This window comes from Equus asinus, chromosome 9 (genome assembly GCF_041296235.1).
Source record: "Equus asinus isolate D_3611 breed Donkey chromosome 9, EquAss-T2T_v2, whole genome shotgun sequence".
In the NCBI taxonomy this organism is placed as follows: domain Eukaryota; kingdom Metazoa; phylum Chordata; class Mammalia; order Perissodactyla; family Equidae; genus Equus; species Equus asinus.
The window spans coordinates 88,907,489-88,926,234 of NC_091798.1; the positions used below are offsets into that span (position 1 = coordinate 88,907,489).

The following is an 18,746-nucleotide window of genomic DNA, read 5'->3' on the forward strand; positions in this document are numbered from 1 at the left end:
GGTTGAGTGGTGGTTGAGTGGTGGTTGCTAAGAGACAGAACACTTCGTCTTAATAGAATGTGTCAGGCTGGGATCTTCTTAAAATAAATCAGTGAGTCAGGGTAGACTTCTCCCCTGCTGTTCCACTGACTTTTTTTTTTTTTTTACTACAATTATCATTCTATAAAAGCGTGGAGGATGAGGGCTAATTAGTCCAAAAAGTAGGAGAAACCTGATCAGGCTTCTTCATTTCCTTAGTGACCCTCCAGCAATTTTTCTTAAGTTTGCACCAGAGAAACAGCCCTTAAATTGTGGCCATAAAAATAACAATAATACATTTAAAAATAAAATCCAGCTCCTCTATTTGGTGGAATGAGGGTTTGACCATATGCCTAGTATATGGAGACATTTTTCTTTTTTCTGTCATTATTTAAAGGAAATAATAATAATAAAACACCCCAAGACCTCTCTCCAGCAGATGCTGCTGAGATGAGCAGGGACAGATGAAAACCGCCCAGCCCTGGAGCTTCCAGAGGGAGGACCTTCTGCCTGTCCCAGGAGAGAGGCTTGGGGGACAACGGTTAGCTCTCCTGGGCCTGTTTGGGGCAACGCCACAGAGATACCACTGAACACAATGCGGGTGCCCTCCAGCTACAGAGAGAACATCCTGGGGAATCTTCTGTGCTGCGTTTTGGGAAGGAGCGCTAGACGGAAGGAAGCGGGAGAGGAGTCAGACCGGGAAATTCTGATTAAGCAACAACCACACGCCTTCTCTTTAATTTCCAAGTGCTTCTCCCTGGACTTTTGAGCTAGTCTCCAAACTAATGCTGCCAATAATCCATCAAGGAAAATTAATCATGATGTTACAGTTACCGACAAATCCTCAGACATTTTCTACTAGATAGCTCTCGATGATTACTCATTAACACCGTTAATTATGTGGTTTCTGCAGGTGCAGTATTAGAAAGTGTGTTCTTTTGTGCATACACAAAATGCTTATAAAATTTCCCAATCTTCATTTTTTCTTTATTCTCAAACCAATGATCTATAAAGGCTGTGTGCAGAAACTTTTTCTGAATGCAGTTTATTTCTCTCTCCAATGTGGCCTTAAAACTGGAGGAGAATTGCAACCTGAAAGATTCATCTCTCAAGAACACAATTTACAAAGTCTGGTAATAAAAACAACATTGATAAGTAAACTTTGCGTCTCTCCTCTTTAACTCTTCAAGCAATTGTCTGGGTATTTTGCATTCTTATACCCTTTCCACCACCTTTAGTGGCTAAGACATTTTAGTCTGGGCTGGCCTGGTGGCTCAGTGGTTAAGTGTGCACATGCTGCTTCTTGGCGGCCCAGGGTTCGCCGGCTCAAATCCCGGGTGCAGACATGGCACTGCTTGGCACGCCATGCTGTGGCAGGCGTCCCACATATAAAGTAGAGAAAGATGGGCATGGATGTTAGCTCAGGGCCAGGCTTCCTCAGCAAAAAAGAGGAGGACTGGCAGTAGTTAGCTCAGGGCTAATCTTCCTCAAAAAAAACAAAATTAAAGACATTTTAGTCAAATTCTGTCATGTTGGGTTGGTGGCAGGGGTGCCTGGTTCCCACCAAGTTGAAAGCACAGCAGCAGAAGCTCTGGGCTAGAGCCAGAGTTACCAGGAGAGAAACATCCAGAAGACCCAGCTGATGGTCCCCTCATCAGGCTCAGTCCCCACTGCTAGAAAAAAACAAGAAACCTTTTACCCACAACATAATGCAGACAGTGAAACCAGCGTCATAAAAGGAAGTCTCAAATTCTGGAGGGAAAAAGAAACAGAGATTAAACAAAATTCCTGTTGATACACTAAGAAATAACTTGCCAGTAGCTTGTTCTAGTCTTTTTGTTTCTGCCTATAAAATCTCGAAATTTGAAGTCAGTAAAATAGACTCAATAGTTTAATTCACTTTATGGGAGACTATGTTGGGATAAATAGGCTTAATGTAAAACTCTGCATCCCCCAAATCATTTTTACAAGACTTTAAAGCAGTTCTAAAAGATAAGGTGAATTTCCCATAATATTCTCTTATTCGTCCCCCACAAAAAAGACAGAAAAACCCAGTAAAAAAAAAAATATATATATATACATATACACATATGTGTGTGATCTAGTAAAGTGTTTCAAAAAGCACATTATAAGCAACCCTTGCTAATACTTTTTTCCCCATTCCTCAGTTGAATTTAGGTGAAAATTCAAGATTTTTAGGTACTGTCTTTAAAGATAAAGATTTTTTCCTAATTGTCAAATGTAAATTTCACTGTAGAATATGTAGAAAAGCACATACAGAAAAAGAACATTAAAATAATCAGTAATCCCAACACTCAAAAACGACTACTTTTAATATACTGGTGTATTTCTTTCATTGTTCTATCCGAAGAGGTGCTCTTTTCTTCTCCTTTTTTTAAAAAACACAAATGGTATGTTTTATAACCTGTTTTTAATTTAAAAGTATATTCTGAACATTTTTCCATGCTATTAAATATTCTTTTCCAGCAGCTATTCTCAATTTTTTGGTCTCAGAATCACATCGTGCTCTTAAAAATGATTGAGGACCTCAAAAAGTTTTTGTCTATGTGGGTTGTATCTATTGATTTTTATAGTACTACCAATTAAAACAGAAGTTTTCAAAGTTTTTATTAATTCATTTAAAAATAGGGGGTCCAGCCCCATGGCTGAGTGATTAATTTCACGCGCTTTTCTTCAGTGGCCCAGGGTTTCACCGGTTCAGATCCTGGGCACGGACACAGTACTGCTCATCAGGCCTTGCTGAGGTGGCATCCCATATGCCACAACTACAAGGACCCATAACTAAAATATACGACTATGTACTGGGGGGGATTTGGGGAGAAAAAGCAGGAAAAAAAAAAAAGAAGATTGGCAACAGTTGTTAGCTCAGGTGCCAATCTTTAAAAAAATAAAATAAAAATAAAGTAACTTATTACATGTCAACATCAATAACATATTTTATAAAAACTAATTCCATTTTCCAAAATAAACAAACAAAACATTTAGTGAGAAAAGTAGGAATACTTTAGATTTTTCCAAATACTTTTAATGTTTAGCTTAACAAAAGACAGCTGAATTCTCATTTCCGCTTCTGCATTTAAAGTGTACATATGCTCTGTTTGGACAAGTACATGAAGAAAATCTAGCCTCCCACAGATGTGTGGTTGGAAAAGAGAGGAACTATTTTTCTTTATACCACACCAAAACTTGACAAGTGGTAGTGTTTTAAAGATTAGCTGCAATGAAGAATCTAAAAAAAAAGGTGGGGGTTGGCTGGCCTGACGGCACAGTGGTTCAGTTCACTCACTGTTTCAGCAGCCGAGGGTTCATGGGTTCGGATCCTGGGCACAGACCTGCACACCACTCATCAAGCCATGCTGTGGTGGCATCCCACATACAAAATAGAGGAAGACTGGCACAGATGTGAGCTCAGGGGCAATCTTCCTCAAGCGAAAAGAAGAAATTGGCAACAGATGTTAGCTCAGGGCCAATCTTTCTTAAGCAAAAGAAAAAGTTATGACAAACACCTTTATAGTCACCTCTTTCTGCACATTTGTTTTCTTAGAATTACACCTTAGGAAGTAGAATTTGATAAAAGTCAAAAACAAATTTATTTTTTAAGGCTTTTTACACTTTGCCAATCTTCCCCCCAGAAGGTTTATTAATTTGCCTTCCTATCGGGGGCCTGTACAAGACCCTTCCATTCTTACCCACCTCTTATCAACACTGCGGGCCCTGCGAGCCCTGCCTGGAGAGTTGTTTTTAGATCATCAGTGCGACTGAGCTGGCTCACTCTCTGATATGAAATACAATACTTGAGATTTACGGGACTTCTCTGCTCACGGAGTACTCCTCTGAAAACTCTCCCACAGTGCTTTTTTACGCTACTTCACACTATCACAATTGGTGTTGTCCATGTGTCTCTACTTGACAGTAAGATTCTTGAGACAGAAACCAAGGCTCATTATCTAAGTATATACCACATACCTGAGCCCATGGGATAGAGATAGCATGGGGTAATGGTGGAAATAACATGTTCACTTCAGAGAGACCTGGGTTTAAATCCTGACTTCACTATCTGTGTGCGCTTGGGTAAATTACTTCCCCTTCCTTTCCTGAGCTTGAAGGTCAACGTCAGTTAACAGGAGACTAATATGTACTTCATATGGCAGCTGTGTTGAAATGATATGTGTAAAATACCTCATACAATACTTGGCAAATAACAAACGTTCCATATGTTTGTTCTCTTTCTTTTCCTTTCCAATGTTGAATTAACCTTGTGAAGTCCAAACTTTGTGGATCTATAAATCCACTTTGATTTACTAATAAGACATAATTAATTAAGACAGAAGTCATCTCCTTAACAATGATTACCTCTGGAAAGCATAACAAAGCAAAATTGATGAGTTTTCTAAGTCTTCTTCCCTGCGTCACCCAATCGTTACTTATTCTGTCAGTCACTCAAACATCTATGAGTGTGTACTATGTGTCCCAAAGACAAATTACACACAGTCCCCAAACAAACAGAAATGTAAAATGAAATCTTTCTAGTGCCAGAACACTACTTCTGTGATCATGTTAAACCTGAATTCAGGGAAAACCATCCCCAAAGTTATGCTGAGAGAGCTGGTCCAACTGTACATCTCAGAAAAGAGAATTCTGACACTACTTGAGTCTCATTTCTCCCCTTGACCAGGGACATAGTAGCCATCTTGTGAGTTGGAGCACAATTCTTCACAGGAGGACTGACCTAGGTATACAGATAAAAGGATTAGAAGGCAGGGCCGGCCAGAGACACAGCTGTTAAGTTCCCACACTCTGCTTCAGTGGCCTGGGGCTTGCTGCTTATCAAGCCGTGCTGAGGCAGGCATCTCACCTGAAAAATAGAGGAAGATGGCCACAGATGTTAGCTCAGGGCCAATCTTCCTCAGCAAAAATAGGAGGATTGGCAGCAGATATTAGCTCACGGTTAATCTTCCTCAAAAAAAAAAAGGGGGGGGGGATTAGAAGGGAATGAACTCTCTAATTACAGATAGTGAAGAAATTTCAATAGAGCTTTGAAACCCTAAAGCAGAGATACCCAAGTGTATAAGATAGGTCATGTTGAGACCTAAATTAAAGACTTGTTTGTTTTTACCATAAAATGAAAAGTCAAATCTAGAACAAACAGTGATAGTCAGATTTAGCTGATATTTAATGAGAAAAAGTACTTCAACCTCAGATGGCTGTATTTGGTCATTGCTCTGTGTTATATTTTCAATTAAATTCCTTATGGAAATATTAACCAGTTGATTTGCTCCACTGTTTAAATAATGTGTTTTTACATCCATACAAAAGGCAAAACCTACTGCATCATGTATTAAATGTTCTGAGGATCAGGTAACAAACTGAAGAAAGCCTAGCCCAGGGCCCATGCTCTTCTAGTGGACATCTGACCTCTCTTCCCATTTGGTAAATTCCCCACTTGGCAGTCCTGGAGGAGGTAGTGCTGACAATGCCAGCTGCTCTCCCAGTGCTGACCTTCCCACCCATTCCAGACTGACTCAAGAGCTACTGATGAAAGAAATAGATGGTGGAGCTCTTCATTCTCTCCAGTGGTAGCAGAGGTTACAGCTGTTGCAATATTGAGCTGCTGGTATGGAAGTGGCAACAGTACAAATCGTGACATCTTGTGCCCAGTAGTAATGGCAACCATTTCCTCACCAGAGAACGTTTTTTCAAAAACAGCTTCATTGAGATATAATTCACATACAATTCGCCCACTTAAAGTGTACAATTCATTGGCTTTCAATATATTCAGAGTTGTGAGGCCATCACCACAACTAATTTTAGAACATTTTCATCTTCCCAAAAACAAACCCTATACTCCTTAAGCATCATCCCCCTAGTCTTGCCCTGATCTAAGCAACCACTAATCTACTTTCTGTCTCTCTAGATTTGCCTATCCTGGACATTTCACATAAATGGAAATATACACTATGTGGGCCTTTGTGTCTGTCTGCTTCTACTTAGTGTGTTGTTTTCAAGGTTTACCCGTATTGTAGCATGAATCAGTACTTCATTCTTTTTTATGGCCAAATGATATTCCATTGTGTGAATATGCCATATTTTCCTTATCCATTCATTAGTTGATGGACATTTCAGTTGTTTCCACTTTTTGGCTATTATGTTGCTAGGAACATGTATACAAGTTTTTATGTGGACATGCGTGCCCATTTCTCTTGCGTATATGCATAGGAGTGGAATTGCTGGGTCATGTGATAACTCCAGGTTTATCTGTTTGAGGAACTGACAGACTGTTTTCCAACGGAGCTGCACCATTTTACATTCCCACCAGCAGTGTATGAGGATTCTAATTTCTCCACATCCTCACCAACACTTGTTATTTTTGTCTTTTTGATTATAATCACCCTAGTAAGTGTGAAGTGGTATCTCACCGTGGTTTTGATTTGCATTTCCCTGATGGCTAATTATGTTGAGCATCTTTTCATGTGCTCATCGGACATTTGTATATCTTCTTTGCAGAAATGTCTATTCAGATCCTTTGCCCATTTTTGAACTGGGTTATTTGTCTTTTTGTAATTGAGCTGCATAGTTCATCAGACCAGTTTTGAGGCATGGTTTGAAGGTTGTTCTTGGCTCCCTAAGTCTACTTTTCCACACTTCTCAGGATTCTATGAGCTACCAATATCCTTTGAATAAAGCAATTTTCTGCTTAAATCAGGCACAGTTAGCTTCTGTTGCAGCTCAAAACTCTAACTGACATAGACCCTGGGACCACGCAGCACCCCTCATCTAGAGAAAATCACTTACACAGGCTTTAAAATGGAAACGTGTTCAGTGGCGGTGTTGTTACTAAACCCTGAGTTTCTGAATTCATGATTCTAAACTCTTAAACTATGCAGACTCATCTAAGGGAACTTACGGGATTGACCAGTGGAAACTGTGGCAGGCTGAGCAGCAAGTAGGAACTGGAGCAGAGAGAAATAGAAAGAAAACTCTAAGAAATGGTTGCCATTTCTTGTCATTTTTCTCCAAGATAAAGTAGGCCACCGATTCTTGTGAGTTATTCAGATGATAAGGTGCTGATGTTCTGAGGCCAGCAGCCCTCTCTCTGCCTTGGCCCTGCAGCCATAGAGGCTGGGTCACCCTGCAGCTCCCTGCCAACCTAGGCTGGGATCCAGGGACTCCGCTGGGATTTTCCTTCAAAGGGTCAAGTCTGCGAATAAAGTAGGCGTCCTAATTCTATCAGCCGATTTAACTACACATTTGGTTATCAGGCAATTTTAGCTCCTCTATCAACACTGCTAACTGTGTGTGCTTTCTCCCACCCCCAGCCCGCCTTGTGTATCCTGGAGTCTCTAAGGAGTCAGGAAAATGAGAATATCCTTTCTCCCAGAGCAATCTGAGCCGAGGGTTGGGAGAGAGTCGTTTTCTGCGGTTTCCTGGGTAACATCCTTGGCTCCTCCTCTGAGCAGGAGAGACTGAGGCACATCTATAGCACTGTCTGCCTGTGGTGCCCTCTCACTCCTCTCCTAAGCACCCAAGTGGGGGCCCTCTTCTCCCAGGACAGTATCTTACATCCTGTATTTGAAGGGATTTGTTCAAAAGGGAATCCAATCTAAGGCAGATGCTGACAGGTTTACACTATTAACCCTCTCCAAGGGGCTTGCATTTCTATGTCATTAATCTCTCTCTATTGACTTGCATTTTGCCAAATTCAAAGACTACCACTCCGTTCTCATTCTCCGGGCCCTGTTTTGGCTCCTAAGAACAAGATGACTTGTTAGGAGTGTGATGATATGAGCAGTGTTGATCTCAGAGAAGGAAACCTGAGATCCTGGGACAAAATGTTTTGTCGTGAGATCCAACCACTTATTCATTCAACAACCATTTCTTAGGCACCTACTGTGTGCAGGACACTGTGTTCTATCTGCTGGAGATGCAGCAGAGAAGCAGGGCCCCTGCCCTCATGGAGCTTCCACTCTAGTGGTGGCAAGAAACAATAAATAAACAAAAAGATAGCATCTCAGATAGGGACAGGTGCTATGAGGGGCAATGTGAAATGGTGATAATGTGATACTGAAAGCCTGGAAGAGAGCCGTGAGGCAGGGCAGTTGAGAAACCCTCTCTAAGAAAGTGACGTTTGTACTGAAACCTGCAGAGTGGATCTGGGGAATAAGTGTACTAGGGAGAGAAAACAGCAGTGTCAAGACCTGGGTGCAGGAACAGGGTTAATATGTTGGAGTTTCAGAAAGAAGACCGCGTGGCTGAAACGCAGCAAACATAGCAGAAAGGGATGAGACGAGCTGAGAGAGGTAAGCAGCTCAGGTAGGGCTTTGCAGGCTTGGTAAAGACGCAGAGAGGTCAAGCATCCGGCTCCAAATCACACAGCTAGTAAGTGGCAGAGCCAGGATGATAACCCAGGTCTTGTCAATTCTACCAGGTGTTTCTGCGCTGTAACCTGCTTTATGCCAGAAAGGTGCCAGACAAAGAGGGGATTTACTGAAGTCCTTCCTGGAGATCCCAAAACCCTAAGAAGAGACAAACACTGTTGTCTCACTCTTTTCTGCACATTCTCTCTTGAAAAAAAAAAAATACTAGATATGAAAATTCAAAGTGCATCATGGTAAATCCAATAAAATTCTGTTTCTAAGCAGAGGATGTCACTTTTATTGGTATTACGGTAAACACCTATTGAGCACTTACCATATGACCCCATAGAGCGCGCACAGAAGTTATTCTGGTGTTGCTCTGTTTGACCTTATGAGGATTCAGTCTCACTGGATTGCCTAATGTCTATTTTTAAACATAAGATCTACTCTCCCTAGTACACATTAGGAAACTTAATATAGCTAAGGTGCTCGTCAGGATTAGCTACTATGTAGATTTTCTTGGGTCTTCTATGTAGATTTTCTGAGTCTTCTATGCTTTGCTTTTAAAATTAGAAGTAAACTGAAGTAATTATTTTTAAAAACTAAATTTACACTCAAAAAAAAGAGAAAGAAATTGGTTAATAAAGACCAGACATGTGCATATTGTGTATATATATATAAAATCTTGAGATAAGCACTGAACCCATGAGTTTTCTAGCTCTGGCTCTGCCATTAGACCAGGGCTGGAAGCCCTGGCACACTTACCAGCTGTCCGATATGGGTTAAATTACTCAGTGCTGCTAAGCATACATTTTCTTCCATAAAGTGGAAATGAAAACAATGCCTGTATCATAGAGCTATTGTGAAAATAACTCAAAATCACAAGTGACACTGCTTGGAACGGTCCAGATATTCCTTGAGTCAGTGCTGGTTTCGCTTCCCTTCTCTGGGTCTCTATTCACTCATCAGAAACATAAGCGGGTCAGGGAGATGATGCTAAGGTGTCTTCTAGAATAAGGGTCAGCAGCAGCCAGGCTTTCCTGCCAGACTTGAACTACAGGACCGTGAGACCTTTTGCTGTAGGCTGATAGAGAAGTGCTAGCAAGACGGACCCAGAGACTGACAGAAATCTCCCAGGGGAATGAGCAAGGAGGCTTCAAAAACTGGGACTTGAAGGACCAGGGTCCTACTGGACCCCTACCTCAGCTTCCCGAGGCCAACTCATTTTACCAAGGCATTCTCTTCAACTAGTTACTTGTGAGATGATTTGTTTCACGTCTGCCCTCTCCGGAGACTAAACTCTAAAGATTAGAAGCTGTTTGGTTGCCTCACTCCATGTTTGCATTGCTTCACACACAGTCCATCCTCAATAAATATTCGTTGAATGAATGAGCCTCCTTTCTCATAGTAGACACATTTCTGAGATCAGAGGTGTCATGAGTTTAGCTAAGCTACTCCATGCTATTGCTGCCCTGGCATCCATTTTTTTTAACCAAGTGGCCCCCGGGGGCCTTAAACTGATACTAGCCCCTCCTGCCAGCACACACTCTAGATAACAGCCCACAGAGTCACAAGCAGATGGAAGAACCTGATGTGACTTCCCCAACAGTCCTGGGGATCAACACTCTCCCCTACATTCCAGCACCTTCCCCTTGTGTCTCCCTCAGGTAAGGCCTCCTTGGAGCTTACCAAAACCCCACTCATTTTGGTTGGAATTGACCGATGCAGACTTAGCCTGGGAGCCTCAAAGCATTCCACCCATGCACCCTAATAAAGGTGTGTGTCCCAGGTCCTGCCTCTCTGCCTGCACTCTGCCTTGGCCTCCCCATGTGGCCCCTTGAGATACGCCATGTACTTCCTCCAAGACCTGTGAGTGACAAACGTCTCTACTTCACTTTCTCTTGTGGGCTTTTATGGAACTTCAGCACACTATCCTCACCCTATGCTCCACTCAATAAATGTTAATTTAACAAGTCATAACAGGAAGAAATTAATTGTATTTACAGATCACCAATTTTAAGTGCCTTAGTTAAATCAGCCACTAAGAGGAAATTTGTGGTGAACGTAAATTTCCATTTAGCATGTGGACTTTTTTTAAAGAGAAGTATACTCAACCAAGCAAACATAGTAACGGCTCCATGAGAGGGCTTTCAGCATTTAGAGTTTGGTAGACCGAACAGTAGCATCAATTCATCCTCCCACATATCTCGGACTTGATCGGATTAGGATGTGGAATTCTGGAACTGGATGCACTCCAGTTGCCTTCACAGAGGACTTTCCTCTGGACAAAAAACAAAGCCTATTCTTACCCTTCCATCCATGATTTGGCTCAAGGGTCAGTCTAGGGGAGGCTTCTGACAAGTCACAGAAGGTGGGAATGATGACCCAGACATCCTAATTGAACAATCCCTCAGTACTTATCACTGTCCCCTCCAAGCTACCGTGTTTCCACAGTCACTGGGCATTGTCAATCCCTGGTAAATGAATGGTCAACAACCAACGAAATTCTACCTAATCTAACAGATTCAATATCCCAGCTATATCTGCTTCTTGCAGGAGTCTGGATGACCCGACATTCACTTGCTCATGCATTTGTTCAGTTATTCATGTCACTCACTTATTCATTCAATAAATATTCTCAGTCCTGGAAATCCTGAGTGGTTCTGGATGAGAAAAAGAAAGCTCAGACAGACCAGCAATTAGCAGCACAACAGCTAGGACCAGGAACTAGAGGACTAACCAACCATATTGTGCCTGGAATATCTTTCTGCCCAGCTGCAGTATCTCCTCTGCAAAACCTTTCTAAATCTGGTTTTAAGAAGAATATATGTCTCTTCTCTAGTCCTTTGTTAATATCTTTAGTGTAGTGCTTATGACATCATGTTGGAATTAAGTGCTTCCCCTCACCAGACTGAGAGCTCCTTGAGAGAAGCAAGTGTGCTATCAATCACCTTTATGTCCCTGGTGCCTAGCCCAGGGCCGAGCATGCAGAGCTCATTATCCGTGGAGCAGTTCTATGGGTTCCAGGGAAGCTGATGGATTTCTGCATTGTCCAATATGGTAGCCACCGCCACATGTGGCTACTGAGCGCTTGAAATATAGCTAGGTGGGGGGAATGGAGACGTGCTGTAAATGTAAAACACGCTTCAAATTTCAAAGACTTAGCACAAAAAAAATGTAAAATACGCCATTAATAATTTTTATATTGATTACACATTGAAATGATACTACTTTGGATATTGGGTTAAGTAAAATATATTATTAAAATTAATTTCACCCATTTCTTTTTACTTTTTTTGTAATGTGGCTATTAGAAAATTTAAAACTACATATGTGGCTCACGTTATATTTCTCTTGGATAATGGTGGCTAAACCAAAGATTACTATTTTAGGTGCTAACCTCTTGCACATGATTCTCTAAGTTTTCTGGGTAGGAAGGGGAATTTGGTTATATTGTCTGAAATCTGTCAAGGCTTTCATTATGCCTAGGTTCAGAATATCCAGGAAAAAGGAGACACTTTTTTTTTTTTTTTTTTGCAAAATTCTATCAGTCAATATTTCTTACACTTTAGTAGGTTTGCTGTTTTAAAGAAAAAGCAATTCCAACTCTTGCTGTATTCTCCACATTGAGTCAAAGTCTTACCAAGGGCATGTGATGCCCATGCAGCCAACACTTAAATAGCTCTTCAGTTTATGGCTCCAAGCGCCTCGGTTTTATCCTCTCTCCGCCCTCAGTCTCTGGCATCCTGAGCAGTCACCCCTCCCATCTCAGCTCCTTCCACTGACCTCAAAAGAGGGCCAGCTCAGATAACACACTTGTCAAAACACCTAGGTAAGCACAGCAGTGGGAGACACCATATAAATAGATACATGGAAACAGAGCGCTCCGTACCAATAACAAAAACCATTTACAAACCCCTTCACCTTCCAAGAGGTTTGCTTCCTACAATGATTAGTTAAATGGAAATGTCACTAACAGTTTTAATTCTACCAGCTTAGAGAGATCTATTTTATACCGGCATGGGCAAAGCTGCAATTAAAGGTGATTTTTAAGTTTTTGATACTGCTGTGGCAAAAAATCCTCTGTATTTAAATGGAGAATTTAAAATTGACCAACAGAAAATGATCCAAAACAAAAATACTGAAAAATTTCTAAGTGATCTGTGAGAAAGACTAAAAGAGTCGGGCTTCATGGGTCTACAGTGAGAAAAACATAAAAATAATGAGTGTCTGTTTACATATCTCCCTCCATAAGGGAGACCAGGATTTGAAACATTCAGCACAGTGTTTGGCTTATAGTAGGTGTTCAAGAAATATCAGTTGAATGAATATATGAACATTTGGGGGGTTACTATTTAACGGAATACTGCAATTGCCACGTTTATCTTGGGTTTTTTTCAACCTTGAGTGATATGCTAGACAGTACACAGCTTCCTATTTTACTCAGGATACAGTCTGAAGGCCCTACTACGGCCTACAAAGCCCTACATGATCTGTAACCCAACTACCTCTCACACTCATCTCCCACCACTCTCCCCCTTACTTAGTCTGCTGCAGCGACCTGACCTCCTAGTGTTCCTCCAACAAGCCACACATTCCTGCCTCAGTGCCCTTGCACCAGCTCTTCCCTTTCTTGAGAACATTCATTCCTTCAATCTCTGCTCAAATGTCAACTCATCAGAGAGGCTTTCTTCACCAACTCATCCAAAACGGTATAACCCTGATCCTGCTATATTTGTGCTCAGGTCACTTACTGCTACCCGACACATTATGCATTTGTTTATTTGTCTCCCCAAACTGGAAAGTCACTCCTGGGAGGGCAGGAACTCTGTTCATCTTGTTCAGTCTGTACCCTGTGTGCCTAGAAAGTGCCTGGTACATAGTAGCAGTTCAATACACATCTGTTGGAGGAATAAACTAACATTCAATTGGAGTCCAGACACCTGGACTTAATCCCACTTGTACTATGAAAAAGTTGTGGACTTTGAACCCATGTCTCCTGACACCGTTTCTGCATCCGTAACAGGATTGGTTGGGGAAAGATGTTTCTAAGCCTCTCGCAGCTCTACATCCTGTGGTTTATCTGCTTTTCACATACAACTTTTGTATGACATTTAAGCAACCCGAAAATCTCTTTTTGCCATCCACAAACTACAGGCCCTCTGGGCACTTCAAGACAAGCGAGGACCCTGATCAAAAGGCCCCAGGTGAAGCCTTCCCCAGTCCTTCTAGGCTGGATGGCCCAGGACTTTCTCCCCACTGAGGAGCTTCATACAGACCTTTTCTTCCTGAAATCTCTTCTATTTTCTCCACCTAGAATGTGAACACCTTGAGGACAGAAATGGATTCTAGGAATTTTTGTATCCCCAGCACCTTGCATGGTCCACGTCAGCGGGCATTCCATGAAGATTTCGTGAATGAATGAACACAGGGAAGCCAAAGTGAAACAGGATCATTACTCACATTGAAAACTGAGGCCATCGCTCTCCCCTCTTTGAGGAATGGTGGGCAGAAGGGAAAGCTTTGCTGCCAATACCGATTCATCTGAAGGGGTGTAAGAAACTAAACTTACTGGAAACTCCTAAAGGCTGAGCACTCCTACACACATTCCCATAGTTTATTTAATCCTATGACAACCTTATGAATTAGGAATTATTACTCCCATTTTATAGATGAGAAAACTGGGGTTCAGGGAGCATACGGAATTTTCCCATGATAGAATGGCTAATAGGATCCACACGCGGGCCTCTTCATGCCATATGGCATATTCATATCACTGAGTGATACATTGGAAGGGTAGTTCTCTGATCCAATATAAGTATTAGCATGTGGAATGGTGAGCTTTCCTGCACTGGAAAAGCATTTTTATAATTAAAGGGTTTTTTTCCCTTGATTCAGAAAGGTGGATGTAGATAATTCTATATATGGTCCCTGAAAGGATAAAGAAAAGATTTACAAGTAGATTACACTTTGTGCCTTTTGAACTTTTAAAAGTAAAGTTTATTTTTTCTGATGATAAAATGCACTATATGTTCATTATAGAAAAACTGAAAAATACAGATAAATATAAAGAAAACATTTTAGCCATTACCCCATCACTCGGAGACAACCACTATCAACCTTTTTCATCCTTAAGGTTTCCACAATATTTATGAACCTCTGAGAAAATGCAGAGGCAACTTTTCCATTCAAGAAAGGGGAAAACTCCCACTATTATTCGAAGAGATGAGGTCTTTCCTTTTGCTCTCCTGCCCTTTCGTCGTGGAAGCTGGTTGGAGCCATTCGAGTTTCACCAACAGTAAGGAAGGCTCCCTCTTGCAAAGGCAGGGAGGTGGCGAAAGCCTGGCGGTGGCTTGGAGTAAACAGACCCAAACTCACATCTCAGTTCTTATGTCTACCTGCCTTAAACCCAGCAAATGATAAAGAGCCTCACTTTCCTCATCTGCAGCAGGACAGTCACCTCACAGTGTTGCTGGGGGGGTTTAAAATGAAAAACACATGTTAACGCTTAGCACCGAGACTGGCACATAGAGAGTGGGCTGGGCCCTCCCTTAATTGTAAAACTTTGGTGGAAGACACGAAGGACGGGGTGAAGAATGAGGGAACATCATTCTTACCTCCCAGCCTTTAGAGAACATTCCTAGTTCTCACCTCTAGTGTCAGAAGGAAAAAGAGCTTAGGCCATGTTTGCAAACACACACAACAAGACAGTCTGATTTCTGACAAGGCTTTGAAGTAGGAGAAACTCAGGGATTCCCAGTTCCCCGAGGAGGTGCTCCCCACTGACACCTCTCTACCTCTACTTACAGCTACCGCCTCCTTTGCCCTCGCCCCCACTGTGGTTCAGTCCCTAGACGTCTCCTTGCTTTCCCTCTGCCGCTGCCCGTCTGAGCTGAGCCCTCCCCAAACCCAACTTTCTAATCTGCCCATCAGGCTAATTTTTCAATAACACCAATCCGTTCTCCTAAATCCTGCTCGGAAGTTTACTGATTTCTTGTTACCCGCATCATCAAATCCAAAACAAAAAAATGTGATGGTTTTCAAGGGTCCCCCTCCCCACACCTCTTCCCTCATGTTTCCCTCCACTCTGCTCATTCTGCCCCCTGCCCTGGTGTCCACCTTACATCTGTAGTCAGAGCAAGCTGAACTTTACTGCAGATGAATCTTTACCTGATCTTGACCTTGGTCAGAGCACAATGCAATCTCAGAGTGGAGCTTTGCATCATTGTCAGCTGCTCGCATTTTAGGGTAAATGAGTTTTTAGATTCCCTGCGGGTAAATGTTGGTTGGACAAGGATATGAGGATCCCGAACACCACTAAGGGAAAGATTATAAAGGCTGGGATTGACAGATTTCCCCTTTTCAACACTGCCCAAGACTCACAGGTCCCTACTCCCTGTTCCATTTCCCACAGGTGCCTTCTCTTCTGTGTCTCCTGCCCGTTCTCTAAGGCCCAGGTCGTGCCCCTTCTTCTCAAGGCCATTACACTCTCTTCTGACCTTCCACAGAACCCGAGGTTGGTCCTCCCCATCCCTCTCATTTTTTCAGCACATAGTCTCATGCTCCCCGTATTGCTCTCTAACTTCTTCCGTAAAGTCCTTGAGGGCAGGCATTGTGCCCGCTCCCCCCTTGGTAGTTGCTTGGTAAATATGTGGCCGGTATTTCAGACTTCTTATCTGACTGACTATTCACCCTAATCAATGACACTTTCTGAGCATTTCAACATCAGCTCTGCTGGCTTTGGTCGGGCAACACTTTTCACTTTGGGTAAGATGGGCATTCTGAAACGCTGCACATCCATCTGTCACCCAGAGAGCCTTTCTACTGATAGTTTTAGATTCAGGAAGGGCCATCGCTGACTGACAAAACAAAAACACAACCCATACTCAAAGAGAATAAGTGAAAGTAGAAACAAATCCGTACAGAGAGGAGATGAGTCCCACTGCTCTCATTTCAGGGCCTTCACGAAGGTTGGGAGGGAAGGAGCTGCAAGTGGAGTGAGACCTATGTGTTCACCTCGTATTACCCAACCAGGTTCACATTTATTGAGACGTTGATATTTGGGACCATGAGAAAAAGAAGCAGGATTTTAAGAACAGGGGTTATTGAAACTCATGCTTCTTTTCTTCAAATAATTTATGGGCCTTTGCACCAAAATAAAGTCCCCTTATAGCAGCCTGGCCCCGTGCTAGGCATCCAAGAGACCTCCAGGCATTTGAAGGTTCCAGAGCAGCCTTCCCTGCCTCTGCCTCCACCCCTACCTCATACCCCCTTCTCCTCTAGCTCCGTCTTTCAAGATTGTGCCTGTGCCTTGGGCCAAATGCAAGCGTTTCTGCACATTCCTGTAGTTCGGCGGGACCCTAAGTAAATCCGCAGGAATGAGCAACAGCGCCGGTCACAAGGAGCCGGGCTGGGGGGCGGGCCGGGGGAGGAGGGGGGGAAGTTCGCCGCGGCAGGCGGGCCTGTCACTCCAGCTGACAGCCAGCACCTTCACCTTCCAGTTCTTTACCAAGACGGCGCCCCCAGAGAGAAAGCGCTGAGCTGCAGGGAAACGAACTCCAGCTGAAAAAGACGGGCCCGGGCCGGGCGCGGCCCCCCGGTCGCCTGCGCTCGCCGCGCCCGCGGGAGGCCACCTACCTGGCGTCCGGCTCCTCCTCCGACTCCGCGGCCGTGTCCTCGCCCTCCTCGCCCTCCGACTCCTCCTCGGTCTCCAGCGCTCGGGGGGCCTCCTCGTCGGCGTCGGAGCCGAAGGCGCTCTCCCCGGCGTGGGTGCTGTCGCTGCTCGCCATCGCGCCTCGGGGCCGGAGCCGGAGCCGGAGCCGCCGCCGCGCCTGCTGTTCTCCCTCGGACTGCGCCGCCGGCCCGCGCGGCCCCGGAGGGCGGCTCGGGTTCCCGGCCCGGGGGCGGGCGAGCCCGCGACTTTAAATAGAAGGCGTCAAAAGTTTCGCCACCGCGCCTCTGGGGCCCGGGCTCAGCTTCTCCTCCTCCCCGCGCGTCTGCCAACTTGCCGAGCCCTCCCCGGCCCAGGCCCGCGGGCCCCGGAGAGCACCCTCCCAGGGGCGCAGGCGGGCCGCAGCCGAGGCGAGCCGGGGCAGGCGCCGGCCCGCCTCTCTTCCCTCCAGAGTGGGTCTGGTAGGTTGATGATTCCAGCCGAGTTACCTGTTGGGCCCTTTATCCCAGCCTAGTAGTACCTACTCCTCAATGAGCAGAGCGCCTGCTAGGTCAGGCACTCGGCAACGGGGCTCGCTTTCATCACCCCCACAACTCTGCTGTGGTGGGCTGAAGTGCAAAGCTGGCTTCAGAGATGAGAAACCGGAGGCTCAGAAGAGCTTGGGTAGCTAGCTTGCTCAAGGTGTCCGGATAGCAAAGTGACCCCGCTGGAAACAAAGCTAGATCTACCCGTTTCAAAAGCCCACTTGTGAACCATTGTTCAGTACTGGCTCCCTTTATGTGTGCCAATCGATAAACTGTTTATTCCTCTTCCTCAATGACCCCTGTATTGTTCAGCCAGGAAATTTTTATCTCCACTAATCTTAAACCTTGAAGAGGAATCATTTCCCCCGCATTGGCCAAAGGCTGTTTTGTCTGAAATTCAACTCAAAGGCCCTAGACTTTTGGTTGGGTCACATCATTGCCTATGCTTAAAACCCCTCAATGGCTTCCCCCTGCTCGAACACTAGAGCCCAAGCTCCTTGGGAAGATAAACCCTGCACAACAGCCCACGTCTTACCTGTCTAGTCTCTTCTTTATTTTTAAATTATTTTATTGATCATATTGGCTTATAACATTGTGGACATTTCAGGTGTACATGATGCGGTCAGTAGACTGATATTTAATAATGTACACCTGGGCTCTCCTTTAGACATCAGGAGTACCCAACATCCATCAAGTCACACCACTGTGCATTTATTCACACAGTTCCCTCTGCCTGAAAGGTTTTTCCCCCTTTATTTACCTGGTTACTCATCATTCAAGACCACACCTTTCTCTGAAATCTCCAGGTTAAGTGCAATACCGCTCTTCCAGGTTCCCACATTATCCTATATTCAAATTATTTCTGTGTCTCCTTCCCTCATTACACTTTGTAAGGTTGTTACTCATCCTTGTCCCACCATCCCCATCTCTTACAACCCAGAAACTAGCGAAGTACTTAGCACATAGTAGGTGCTTAATGAATGTTCCCTGAAGAGAACGGGACCAAACCTGCTGAGTATGCAAACAGGTAGAGGAATCTTTACAATACATAAAGATATTCTTTTCATGAATATGATTTTATGGCTAGAACAGCCACATTTTTTTTTTTAAGATTTTATTTTTCCTTTTTCTCCCAAAGCACCCCAGTACATAGTTGTG

General features: G+C 43.8%; 1 protein-coding gene across 1 annotated transcript in view; it reads right to left on the reverse strand.

Annotated features, from left to right (window-relative positions):
• CMYA5 (cardiomyopathy associated 5) overlaps positions 1 to 17,773 on the reverse strand; it is an 84,277-nt gene extending 66,504 nt beyond the window's left edge. Inside the window, exon 1 of the mRNA XM_014857010.3 lies at positions 17,031 to 17,773. Coding sequence (XP_014712496.3) covers positions 17,031 to 17,182 — 152 coding nt within the window. The 5' untranslated portion in view covers positions 17,183 to 17,773. The remainder of the gene's footprint in view (positions 1 to 17,030) is intronic.
• Positions 17,774 to 18,746: the final 973 nt, after the last annotated feature.